A 12,283-nucleotide genomic window follows, 5' to 3' on the forward strand; every position below is an offset into this window, starting at 1 on the left:
TGTCCTCAACACAGGTTGAGACCCCTATGGAGGATGACCATGTCAGCGTGCCTAAAAACCTTATATCAAAGCTGTTGAGCTACTAATTTAGGTGTAAGAAAATTAGCTGAGCTAGCATGCCTATCTTTCTACTCATAATACACCAATTTGGTGATAAGCAAGGATCTGGTCTTTTTCTCTGAAGCACGTACTTCAATACTTTTGCACTTGATTTATTTAATTTTTCATATGCTGATTTTAATTTTTTTTATTTATTCCTAGAGATAGAGATAGCATGCGTATCTATGAATATAGATATTTACATATGCAATGAGCTTATCAGAATCCTTGAACATGAGCATTCAAAAAAAGGAATGTACAAGCTTTTTAGTTTTTAGATCACTGGTTCAACTAAAAAAGATATAAAAGAACCTTGAATGGACTATGATAAGCACAGAGGCTTTCCTGATTAAGGATCACATATTAAAGTCATTGAATTATTTATCTTGGGCACCGCATAGAGGTTTTACATCAGACTGATTATATTGGCCCAATCACATGATTCGTATAAAGCACAGGAATAGCAGGATGCTTTGTAATTTGGTGAAGAAAAAATGTAATTGGTCTTGAAGACATATACTATCAATAGTTGTTTCTTACATGTACCATTTTATTCATGTTTGACTCACTCCCTCCCTCTCTCTCTCTCTCTATATATATATATATATATCTATTTTTATATCTTCAGATTGGCTTGTTAAACTTGGAGAATGAGGATTTTATCAGGAAACTTGTGGAGAACACTCAAAGTAATTTTCAGGTGAGTGATCCATCGCTGAAGTTGCTTGTATATGTGCATCCGTTTTCTTTTATTGATACCCATAAATCAGGGCCTGCTTTGCGATCCTGGGTTTGAAACTAACAACATGGTGACATAAATCTGAATAGGGTGAATAAGATGATCACAGTTTTCAATTAAAACAAAAACCTTTTTGTCACTGATGGAAACAAGAGTAATATAACTTTCAGATTAGTTTTCCTCTGCTTAGTAATTGGTCTTTTCTTGGACTAATTGATGCCCGAGTTCTCAGGTACCTGCAAGTTGTAATGAATGTTCAAATATCTTTATGGATTGATTATTTTTATTTTTTTAATTCTCTTATGATTCTATTTTTCAAATACAAAATTAGTGAAAAGACTTTACGTCTTCTTTTGATGGATCCTGCGTTCCTTGTATCAAACTTGATATTTCTTTGTGGTTTATTTTCAGGATGCCTTAGATACTGGAAATTGCAACAAGATTCGTATTTTGATGAGGTTCCTGACTGCTATGGTATGTAATATGTTGCTAGCAGTTTCTGATATGAAATCAATTAAAATATGGAGAGCACATACTACACATTTATGTTATTGTTTGTAGAAGTTCATACTCTCAACAGATCTGATGGAATATGATGTTTGTCAAAACTTAAACTTTAGGCCCTTACCATTCATGTTTGATTCTTTTGGACGCCTTTGTACTTGTGCTGCAGTTTCTATTTCTTCATTAAAAGAAATTTGGAAAGAAACATTCATAATTTGGTGTTATTCTCTAGAAGATGCAAAATTTTAATTTTTCATCCCCTACTCTAGGAAGTCATGTAATTCTGTCTTTAATTTTATAATCACCAATGATAACATTGGATGCTGACCCGGGTAGAAATTGGAATGTACACAGGCGTGTAAATGTCTGCCTGACTGCATGTTGATTAAAACGTGAGGTTTTCTTTTCAGTAATTTTTTTTTATTTTTATTTTTTATGTTCTGTAGATGTGCAGTAAAGTTCTCCATCCCAGTTCGCTTGTGATTGTGTTTGAAACATTATTATCATCTGCCGCAACAACAGTTGATGAGGAGAAAGGGAATCCATCCTGGCAATCACGAGCTGACTTTTACATAACATGCATTTTATCCTGTCTCCCTTGGGGAGGAGCAGAACTGATTGAGGTACTGTGCGCTTGTTTAGAAAACAAAAATTGCTCTTTTGGGTGGTATGCTTACATCACTACGGAGTTGATATCCTCTGCACTTTTTTATGTAGTTTCAACATTCTCTTAACATTTTTCATATTTTCCAGTGTATTCTATTATGTTCTGTTGCATCAGTTATTGATTTTTTTTTTTTGAAATAATAAGAACCTGCTAGATAAAGAGTTGTAGTAAAGACATGTATTATATCAACAGATTGCAATTGTTACATTTTCATTACAAACATTTGTACGGTAGTCCTACAGAAAGACATTTATTTAAATCAAAAGTTATTAGTTTATATGCTCCAAGTTTTTTCTCTGTCTTCACTGAGCAAGAAGTTGCGCCTTGTCCATTTAGTGTCTTACTTACATATTCACAAACTTATATAAATTGCAAAATTTCTGCATGCCCTTTACAAATGCAAAACTTCTATAACTTCTATAACTTCTATAAATTACAAATGTTTTGTTCTATGGTTTGTTGTCTGTCACATACACATTTGGTGGCCCTTTTAATCATGAACCATGGTCAAGCTTCATAAAGTGTGGCTGGCTATGTTTGAACCTTAGGTTTTGTTTGAATACTTCAATTATGATTTTTTTTTTTTTTTTTTTTTTGGATTTGTAATTTTTATATTTCAATCTTGTTTGCAGCAAGTCCCTGAGGAAATTGAAAGAGTTATGGTTGGTGTAGAAGCTTATTTGAGCATAAGAAAGCATGTCAGTGACACTGGGTTGTCTTTTTTTGAGGCTGATGATGACAGTGCAAAAGTCTCTACTGATAAGGTATTTGACCCTAACATTCGTCTTTCTCCTTAAAACTAAAATCTCATCTGTGCCCTTACTTTTTTAATGTTGTCTATTCTAGTTTTCTAGAAAGGGTTAGCCTTTTGGTTTTTTAACTTCCAGTCAGCATGAATGTGAAGTGACAATTCGAAAAATGAAAAATAAAAAAATTGTATGTCTGACAACTTTAGGTATCAATTTTCTCTCTTTGTTCTATTACTCTTTCCCATAATATCTTAATATGCTCCCATGAAAAGTAATTTCAGTGTGTGTACGACTTGTCAATTTAATTCCTCTTTGGTTTCCAATATTTTCTTTCTCACGTAAATAATCTGGGATTATATTGCTTTTCCTTCTGGTAATATATTTAGTAAGCTTGTTTGCTGCTCAAAGTTTACATTTCCAACAGTTGTCCACACCTCTATAGGTGTTTATGTGGTCCCACTTCTTTATTGTATCATTTGGAAAATGATAAAAAAAAAAAACACATTCAACCTGCTTCATATGATCATATCCCTACTTACTGTCTGTGTTTCATGTTGTAAATTTTATCCTAATTGCCTTTCATCTTCTTTCCTTGTAGGATTTTTTGGAAGATTTGTGGGACCGAATACAAGTTCTATCTAATAATGGATGGAAACTTGACAGTGGTATTGAACAAATATCCGTCAACTTTCTTTAGAATGAAACATCATAATTGGGTGGAATTTCTTCTTTTATCTTTGGTTTTCCCATGATTTTAATTTCACTGATTCTATTTTCGTACTTGCTAGTTCCAAGACCTCACTTATCATTTGAAGCACAGCTAGTCAATGGAAAGTCTCATGAGTTTGGCCCCATCAGCTGTCCTGACCAACCTGAACTGCCTTCAACGAGTTCCAATATTACTTATGGGAAACAAAAGCATGATGCGGAGTCAATTTATCCTCAGCGGATCCGAAGGCTGAATATATTTCCTGCAAATAAAACTGAGGTAGTTTGCAATCTAATAAATAAAGTCTCATTGTAAACCATCGCATTCTTGATGTTGATAAATCCTGTGCGGCTTTCTCACTCCTTTTTTTTTCAATTGCAATTGTGCTTGTTGCATTTAGCTTAATATGACCCAAAATCCCTCTCCAATTATGCCTCACAAACCCTGTTTCCCAATGCATATATTAACCTTCTAAAGGGCGATGGTCATGTTAATGTTCTCTTCATTTCGTATTATATATTTGCTTCTGTTCATTCATTTTATTACAACATTTATCCTGATAAGGGTTCCTATTTATTTTAACTGGGAAAAAAAAAAAAAACTAGTTCTCATATTCTCTCTAGGATTCGTATGTACTGACTATGTATAAAGAGAAGAGGGCTTGTTTCCCAACTTTGGCCAAGTTTTCATATAATACCCGTCCAACCTATATACATTTTAGAAAATGAAAGGCATTATGGGAATCAACAAATAAAAAAAAAAAAAAATTGAAAGATCAAAGAGTTAGTTTCTTTTTCTTAAATCTCTCAAACTTTTCTATATTCTCCTCTTCACACACATTGTGGGGCCTATGTAGTTGGCTATTATGAGAAAGAAGGTAGTTTATTTTTTTTTTTTGTGCACAAGGCACCCAGAGTTAAAAAAAAAAACTCAACTTTAATTGAGGTTTATCATAAAGTTGTACATGATCCCCTCTTCAATCTGGAGTGGTGTACCTATTTTACATATGCTCTAAAGTTGTGCTAGAGATTATTTACAGAGTTTGGGGAGAGTTGGGTGATTCCCAAGGATCGTTTGTGTTTAGCTTAAGGAACAGCATAGAGTTATGGGGGGAGAGGGTAGGAAAGCAGTTGTGGTTTGGTAGGAAAGAATGTTTTTTGGGCATCAGAGAATGTTGTGAAAAATTTAAGGGGGCAGGAGTGGCTGGGAGAAACTCATGTTTTGGACTTCAGTTACATCAATATTTTAAGGACATTCCTTTTCTCATATGTATTTAAACTGGAGGCAAGTTGCGTTTTGATTTATGTTAAGATTCTTTGTTCTTTTTCCATTGTTGCTTTTAGCTTAGTAAATATCTGTGGTAAACTATTTATTTATTTTATTTTATTTTTTGTTTAAGTAAATTCTATGTTTCTTCAAAAAAGATCTGAAATCTGCTGGGGCATTCATACGAAAGCATCTTGAGGAAACTGTTGTATTAAATGAAACTATTAATCTTTTGGCATTGCAAAATTTCTTGGAATGACTTACAGTTTGGTTGTATCTGGTACTGTTGCTGTCAGGTACAATTCAAATTTTATCAAAATGTTAAACTTTTTAAATGGAAAACTTTACAACATCAAATGCATTTTCTATCTCATTATTGATATTATCTGGAGTTACTAACTTTCATGATGTCCATTCACTCTTGAGTTTCTGCTTCTTCAAGTGCATTTCAGAAAGAAAAAAGAAAAAGGAAGTTCTCATTAATACTTGGCAGAGTTTTAATGTGGTGATGGATTTTATTTTTGGATGATGCCAGGATATGGAACCCATGGATCGCTTCATTGTGGAAGAGTATCTGCTAGATGTGCTTTTTTTCTTAAATGGCTGGTTTGTACCTCTCAATGACCTTTTAATAAAAAATATAAATAAATATTTATCAGTTGTGAAGTTTGTGATGGGTTACATGGTAGTATCACTTTGTATTCTGCTTTTTTTATTTTATTTTCTTTTTCATTTTGACCCAATTGGCACCTATTACTGACTTGTGAATTTACAAAGGTGCTGTGGGTTGGCATGGCAGTTATATTAATTAGTCGTCTTATGCTTGCATATCTTTGAAAGAAACGTATATTGAAATTGTGTGATGGGTAAGTGTTAATTTATTCATTTGAAGGAAAGTTAAATGCTTGATGCTAGATAATACCCAAAAATAAATAAATAAAAAGCTGGTTGTACTCAAATAGTTATCATGTTTCTTTCTTATCTGGGAATCATTATTGTACTTGCTTTCTGCATTACTTAGATAAACTGATATTAGAACATTTGAGTATTGCTTTTTGATTCCTTGAATCATTCCATCTCTAATATATTATTTGAGACTTGGGCTTATTGTTTATCGTCTTTCTTTCTTCCTTCATGCAAAGCTAGTCGAAAGGAATGTGCTTCATACATGGCTGGCCTACCTGTGCCCTTTAGATATGAGTATCTTATGGCAGAGACAATTTTCTCTCAGGTAAGATTTTTCAGTTTTAAACTACTGATAGTCAGCACATGCATCTCCTTGTGTCTTTGTACCATCTCCCAGCTAATACCGATTGTCAGCACACCCTTCTCCTTGTGCCTTTGTGTCATCTCCCAGGTAACTAGAGTAGTCCTCTCAACCCTAGAGACACAAGTATTCTTCTAAGCATTTAGCCTCATACTTGCATTTCCAAAATCAGCTCCCAGAAACAAAAAGACCACAGCTTACCTCCCAGTGGAAGGCCCTATCAAACCTTTTGATATACTACAATCCTCTCCCTTTGCGAGATTATTTAGAACTGATGCTGCTGGAAATTTGATTCTAAATTGTTTAAAATGGTTGGCATAGCTTTTGTAAATGTATATTAAAATCTGGATTATTCTTCGACATGTTCTTTTTTGAGTAAATATGCTTATCAAACTAGCAATATCTGGAATGAATGAAATGGTTCGAGGTAATTTTCCAGTTTAATCTTTCCATCAAATGATGTATTTAATATCATTGCAGTTACTTCTGCTACCACAACCGCCTTTCAGGCCAACATATTACACACTGGTTATTATGGACCTTTGTAAGGTAAAATTGATTTATATTATATTGACTGCGCATTGCTCCTTTGTTTGATTTACTGGCAGTACTTTATACAGTGGCAATGACAACAGATTTGTTGCATTTTGTGAAGTAAACTGATTTGAATCTTAATTCTTAGGCTCTTCCTGGAGCCTTTCCAGGAGTGGTTGCTGGTGCTGTACGGGCTCTTTTCGAGAAAATAGCTGATTTAGATATGGAATGTCGAACACGGCTAATCCTTTGGTTTTCTCACCACTTGTAAGTTCCACCATGATAAAGTTCACCAGCTTTTCCATGTATTGAATACTTCTCATCTCTCTTATCACTCAGGGCGTTATCTTGTTTAACTGGTTTTGTGTGACGAGTATTTTAGTTGTCATTACCCTCTAGGTTGTGTTCTTTTGTGTTTGGTCTTTCAAGGTGTTTTGTTTATGAGAAACAAGAAACTTATTAGAAAATGTTCAAGCACAAAGCAAGATGGACAAGCAGTCTATCAGGGAACAAAACCAAGGACACAAAAAAAGGCACCAGAACACATTAGAAAAACAGATCAAACCCAAAAGGATTTCTCATTTTGCATATTTAAGTGTGCTGGACCTATGCTATTACCTCACAGCACGGTAGTTGGCTTCATCCATAAATTCCTAAATTGGTATGAAAATTGCTAGCTGAAGCAGCTTATTCCTTTTGTTTGAATTTTCTGAAGAAATTACTACCAAGTATGTAGACATGTAATCATGGACAGAATCTGGAATTTTGGAAAACAGTGAAAATTGATATAATTGATGTACTTGAATGATTTTTTGTATAGAATTTGGTTGTATTTTGAAATTAATTGTAACATCTAGTATTGGCTTCCTGATTATGCAGATCCAACTTTCAGTTCATCTGGCCTTGGGAGGAGTGGGCTTATGTCCTAGACCTGCCAAAGTGGGCCCCGCAACGTGTATTTGTTCAGGAGGTCCTCGAGAGAGAAGTTCGTTTGTCCTACTGGGAAAAAGTGAAGCAGGTACTAAGTCATTCATAAGGATATTGATAATTTGGATCGAGGTTTGTATACAAAGGCTTGCCTCAATTGAGGAATTGTGTGGAGATTCTCCCAGTAGATAATTGCTATATATATATATATATATATATATATTAACCAAGCATGTTCCAAGTGGATGTCCATGTTTTAGAAAAATATGGTTAGTCCTTCCATGATCTGAGTCCCAATGAATGGGAATGTTCGTTTCTGATGTCCGTCAAGGGATCAATCTTCTGAAAACTCATCCACATCAAAGACCATTTGGCCTCTTGACATCATCAATTCTATTTTATGAGAACTACAATATTTGTGGTATGTTATAGTAGTTGGACAACCAAACTGGTTTCCAATCTGGCTTAGAAAGAGTAAAGGTCTTGGAAGCGTGTTATGAAACAAACTCTTATTTTTCTTGTTTTTGATATTATTTACTTCCACATGCTTTTCTAATATATATTAATTAATTTTTGTCTCTTAAGAGTATTGAGAGTGCTCCTGGTCTAGAAGAGTTGCTTCCTCCCAAGGGGACACCAAACTTCAAGTTCAGTGTTGAAGAAAGCATGGAAGGAAATGAACAACATGCACTTGCTGCTGAACTCAGAAACATGGTAAAAGGAAAGGCATCTGCCCGTGAAATAATCTTGTGGATAGAGGAAAGTCTGTTTCCTGTCCATCGTATGGAAGTGACTCTAACTGTGGTTGTGCAAACTCTCCTCGACATTGGATCTAAAAGTTTCACTCATTTGATTACTGTATTGGAGAGATATGGTCAAGTCGTTGCAAAACTATGTGCTGACCAGGATAAGCAGGTCATGCTGATAACTGAGATTGATTCTTACTGGAAGAACAATGCTCAAATGACTGCTATTGCAATAGATAGGATGATGGGGTACCGACTCTTATCTAATCTGGCCATTGTCAGATGGGTCTTTTCTCCAGAAAATGTTGAGCAATTTCATTTATCAGACCGCTCATGGGAGGTATGTCAATATTAAACACGCTCTCTCTTTTTTGGTCTGTGATCATATTTATATATATTTTTTATTGCATAATGTTTGTCTGCCCTTCCTTCCACAGATCTTAAGAAATGCAGTTGGCAAGACATATAACCGTGTATGTGACCTGAGGAAAGAGATTTTGTCCCTGAAAAAGAATATTGTATCAGCTGAAGATGCTGCAGCAACTGCAAAAGCAGAGTTAGTGGCCGCTGAATCAAAGCTCTCACTTATGGATGGAGAACCTGTTCTTGGGGAAAATCCTATGAGGTTGAAGCGTTTGAAATCCTATGCTGAGAAGGCAAAGGAGGAGGAGGTGTCTGCACGTGAATCTTTAGAGGCTAAGGAGGCTCTGCTTGCCCGAGCCCTTGATGAATTTGAGGTACTCCTTATTAAATGTAGTAACACCTCTTTCTCTCATTAGTCTCTTCTAACCCTTTTCCCACTTTAGAAAGAAAATGAAGCAAATGTCTTGTAGTAAGTTCTAGATGCATTTTTTAATTACTGAATGAAGATAAATTATACAGTTACCTGATGGAGAGTTAGCAGCACCCACAAATGATATAAACACAACCATTGCTTTACTCATGTCAGTAGCATATTTTTATGCGGGCCTTACAAAAAAGGGCTTGTATTATTTCGGTAAATATATTCAACCAACCCCAATCCTTTTAACATCTTAGAAGATTTCACAAAACCGTTATCGCCTAGTTTTCAACTTTTCGGAAAATTTTAGCTGATGAATTAGTAGTTTTTGTTTCTTTGGTACCTTTTGTAGTTCCTATGCCTGTCATGCTGCTTGGATTTTTTACAAGCGGTATTCAAGCTCATATTTTTGCAACCCTAGCTTGGGCTTATCCATGGAAGGTCATCATTGACTAATTTTTGACAGTCTTTTTTACCTTAGCCTGACGCAATGTATGCGCTGTTTAAGGTAATCCACTCAGGCATTGTTTGGTTCGCGGAAAGCAAAGTAATTCGTTTGTCTTTCCCATGAGAAGGGAAATTTCATTTCCGAAAAATTTTCTATTCCGATGTTAGGTAACATAAGGAAAGTTATCCAACTTGTTAAAAAGTTTGTAATTAATGTAATAAAATAATATGTTGCGAGTAATAAATGCAAGGAAAGAAGAGGGAAAGTGATTCCTTTGGAGTATGGAAGGAACCATTTTCTCCCATATTTTCTTTTGCTTCAGGAAAGTATTTCCTTTCCTTTTGCATCCAAAATGCAAGAAATGAACAACTTTCCTTTCCCTATGCTTACTTTCCTCAAACCAAACGAGGCCTTAGGGTAGATAAATATATAAATAATGTATAATTTAATATATAGACGATATAGAGTAATTGTAAAAAAACGGTTACAATATTTTTGAGTTGTAAAGATATAGACGTCCCAAATCTGTCTTGCAGGCCATGCTTAGAAAATTTTAGTAGTTGTTCATGTATCAAATGTGCAGTACATGTTTAGTGACAAAGCTGCATTGCCTCCCCTTCCATCAGTCCCCCATCCTTCTCACACCCTGACAAGGGTTTGATTTTTTCTATCTGCTGCATTGATCAGAAATAGTGAGCATATCTTCCGAATTCAACAGTGTGTAATATGAATATATCTTCATATCCCTCTGCATTTTTTTCAAGGCTGTACCCATAGTGGTTGTATGGTTAATAATATTATTTAAGAAGAAATTAGTCTTGCTGACTTCTTTTCTATCTAGTGTCTAACTCCCATTTCTTCATCTCTAACCAAACAACTTTTTGGAATGGTTTGAACTACAAGATAATGTCTGGAAGGCTCTATTTATTTATTTATTATTATTTTTTTTCCTGGCTTCTTATCTTTGATTGAAAGTAACTGCTGCTTCTCTTTTCCCTTGCACTAATCTTGATTGGCATGTGCAGGCATTGTTTTTCTTATTGTACAAAAGCTTCGTGAATGTCTTGATGGAACGGCTGCCAGAGGCATCCAAAGTTGTTACATTGCAGGGATTAAAGTCGATTCATGCAGATTCTGTGTCAGTCGACCTTGAAGAATCATCTGCAATGGAGGTGGACGATGAGAATGGAAAATCTAAAAGGTTTCTTGTTGACCTTTACTAAAGATAATCTTCTATGGTACATTACACACACACATAATAATAATTCTGTTGACTAGAAGGTCGATGATGTATCGATTATTCGGTTGGGATATTGTCGACTTGTATTTATCTCTAATGTCATAAAGTCTTTTTTCTGTCTCTTTTTATTTTTATTTTTTATTTATTTTTTTCAATACATTAAAGTTGGCATTACCTGATTGATACATTAGTACAGTAAAGCTAACTTGTTCCCTTTACTTGGCAGTCAATTGAATGGTGCCAGGACAGGTAATGCATATAATGTTGGAGAAAAAGAGCAGTGGTGTCTGTCGACATTAGGCTACCTCAAAGCGTTCTCAAGGCAATATGCGTCTGAGGTAAATAAGCTTCTTTTGTGGCTCTTTATACATTCCTGATATTTTTTTTTCCCCTTTCAGAAAGTAAATTCTAGGCTCTCTCTTTAACGCTTATTTTGTATGTTTACCATTATTTGTGTTTTCTTCATCTTCCCACTACTACCTTTTTAGATACTGTGCCTCCTTACAATCCCCCTGAACATTTAGCCTTTTTTTGATATCAGTGATTCCCCCTGTATTTTTTAAATAACAGGAAACCTAAGATTTAAATGGGTTGGAATATTATGGTAACTTTAGTATATAATTTTTCTTGTGCTTATAATCTGTGGAAACCCTCCATATATTGCCAAAATTTGCTCATTGAATTTGCCAGGTAATGGATTCCTGTTTGGTAGCCCCCAGGTGGAATATTTTCTTAATTGGCTCCTATTATCATTTGAACTTGGATATACCCGAAATTATATCTTCCAAAAGGAAAAAAAATACATATATGAATATATATTGTGAAGATATATAGATTTTATATCTATAACCTCTTTTTTTCTTTGGTCAAGTTATGGTTTTGTTTTTCTTAAATTTTCTTTTTTTGCACGTAGTTTCATCAGTTGACCTGGGGAAGAGTTTATGTCTAGGCGGTTGTATGAAGTTGTGTAGATGTCAAATCATTCATGCATCTTTCGTTTTTGCAACTGAATCTCTGACCTTCTGTATTGACTTGTGGCAGATATGGCCTCATATGGAGAGGTTGGATGCTGAGGTCATAACGGAGAATGTTCATCCCCTTATACGAAAAGCAATCTACTGTGGTCTACGTCGATCAACTGATGGGTTGTAATGTAGTTGGGAATTTCGGACTTAGACTTCTGTTTTTCACATACTTTCCTTACCCCATATTAATGTAGATGAGGGAACCTGATGGATAGGAAGCATGAGGTTGAGGCGGCGTGTAGGTTCTTTGCTTACTTAGTTGCAGATACATTTACAATGTGGTGGATATGTAACCAAAGCAACTAATTAGAGTTGAGTATTATAAATATTCTTTAATCAGCGGCCACTTTGTGTTAATTCAGGTATTCACCGTCTCTCATGTCTATAACGTAGGCTCAAGAGTCTTGTTCCTAATCATACACAAGAATCGTTTCGAATAGAAAAACAAAAGCTAGGGCTAATTTAATTTTACCTTTACATCTAAAATTATGTGGTATTGCGTCTTCAATTTGATTATATGTGGTTAGGGAATCAGAAATTGAGAGAAATTTGCTGTGTATTCTTATTGATAATAGAGGCCTC

At 34.9% G+C, this 12,283-nt stretch overlaps 1 protein-coding gene across 1 annotated transcript in view; it reads left to right on the plus strand.

Annotated features, from left to right (window-relative positions):
- LOC112164893 (nuclear cap-binding protein subunit 1) overlaps positions 1 to 12,075 on the plus strand; it is a 13,289-nt gene extending 1,214 nt beyond the window's left edge. Inside the window, exons 4-19 of the mRNA XM_024301243.2 lie at positions 728 to 799; positions 1,250 to 1,312; positions 1,789 to 1,965; positions 2,642 to 2,773; positions 3,357 to 3,423; positions 3,547 to 3,746; positions 5,269 to 5,339; positions 5,880 to 5,964; positions 6,481 to 6,549; positions 6,683 to 6,801; positions 7,414 to 7,552; positions 8,047 to 8,547; positions 8,645 to 8,944; positions 10,462 to 10,637; positions 10,903 to 11,014; positions 11,718 to 12,075. Of these exons, the coding sequence (XP_024157011.1) occupies positions 728 to 799; positions 1,250 to 1,312; positions 1,789 to 1,965; positions 2,642 to 2,773; positions 3,357 to 3,423; positions 3,547 to 3,746; positions 5,269 to 5,339; positions 5,880 to 5,964; positions 6,481 to 6,549; positions 6,683 to 6,801; positions 7,414 to 7,552; positions 8,047 to 8,547; positions 8,645 to 8,944; positions 10,462 to 10,637; positions 10,903 to 11,014; positions 11,718 to 11,828 (2,394 nt within the window). The 3' untranslated portion in view covers positions 11,829 to 12,075. The remainder of the gene's footprint in view (positions 1 to 727; positions 800 to 1,249; positions 1,313 to 1,788; positions 1,966 to 2,641; positions 2,774 to 3,356; positions 3,424 to 3,546; positions 3,747 to 5,268; positions 5,340 to 5,879; positions 5,965 to 6,480; positions 6,550 to 6,682; positions 6,802 to 7,413; positions 7,553 to 8,046; positions 8,548 to 8,644; positions 8,945 to 10,461; positions 10,638 to 10,902; positions 11,015 to 11,717) is intronic.
- Positions 12,076 to 12,283: the final 208 nt, after the last annotated feature.

Source organism: Rosa chinensis, chromosome 5 (genome assembly GCF_002994745.2).
Source record: "Rosa chinensis cultivar Old Blush chromosome 5, RchiOBHm-V2, whole genome shotgun sequence".
NCBI classification, from domain to species: Eukaryota; Viridiplantae; Streptophyta; class Magnoliopsida; order Rosales; family Rosaceae; genus Rosa; species Rosa chinensis.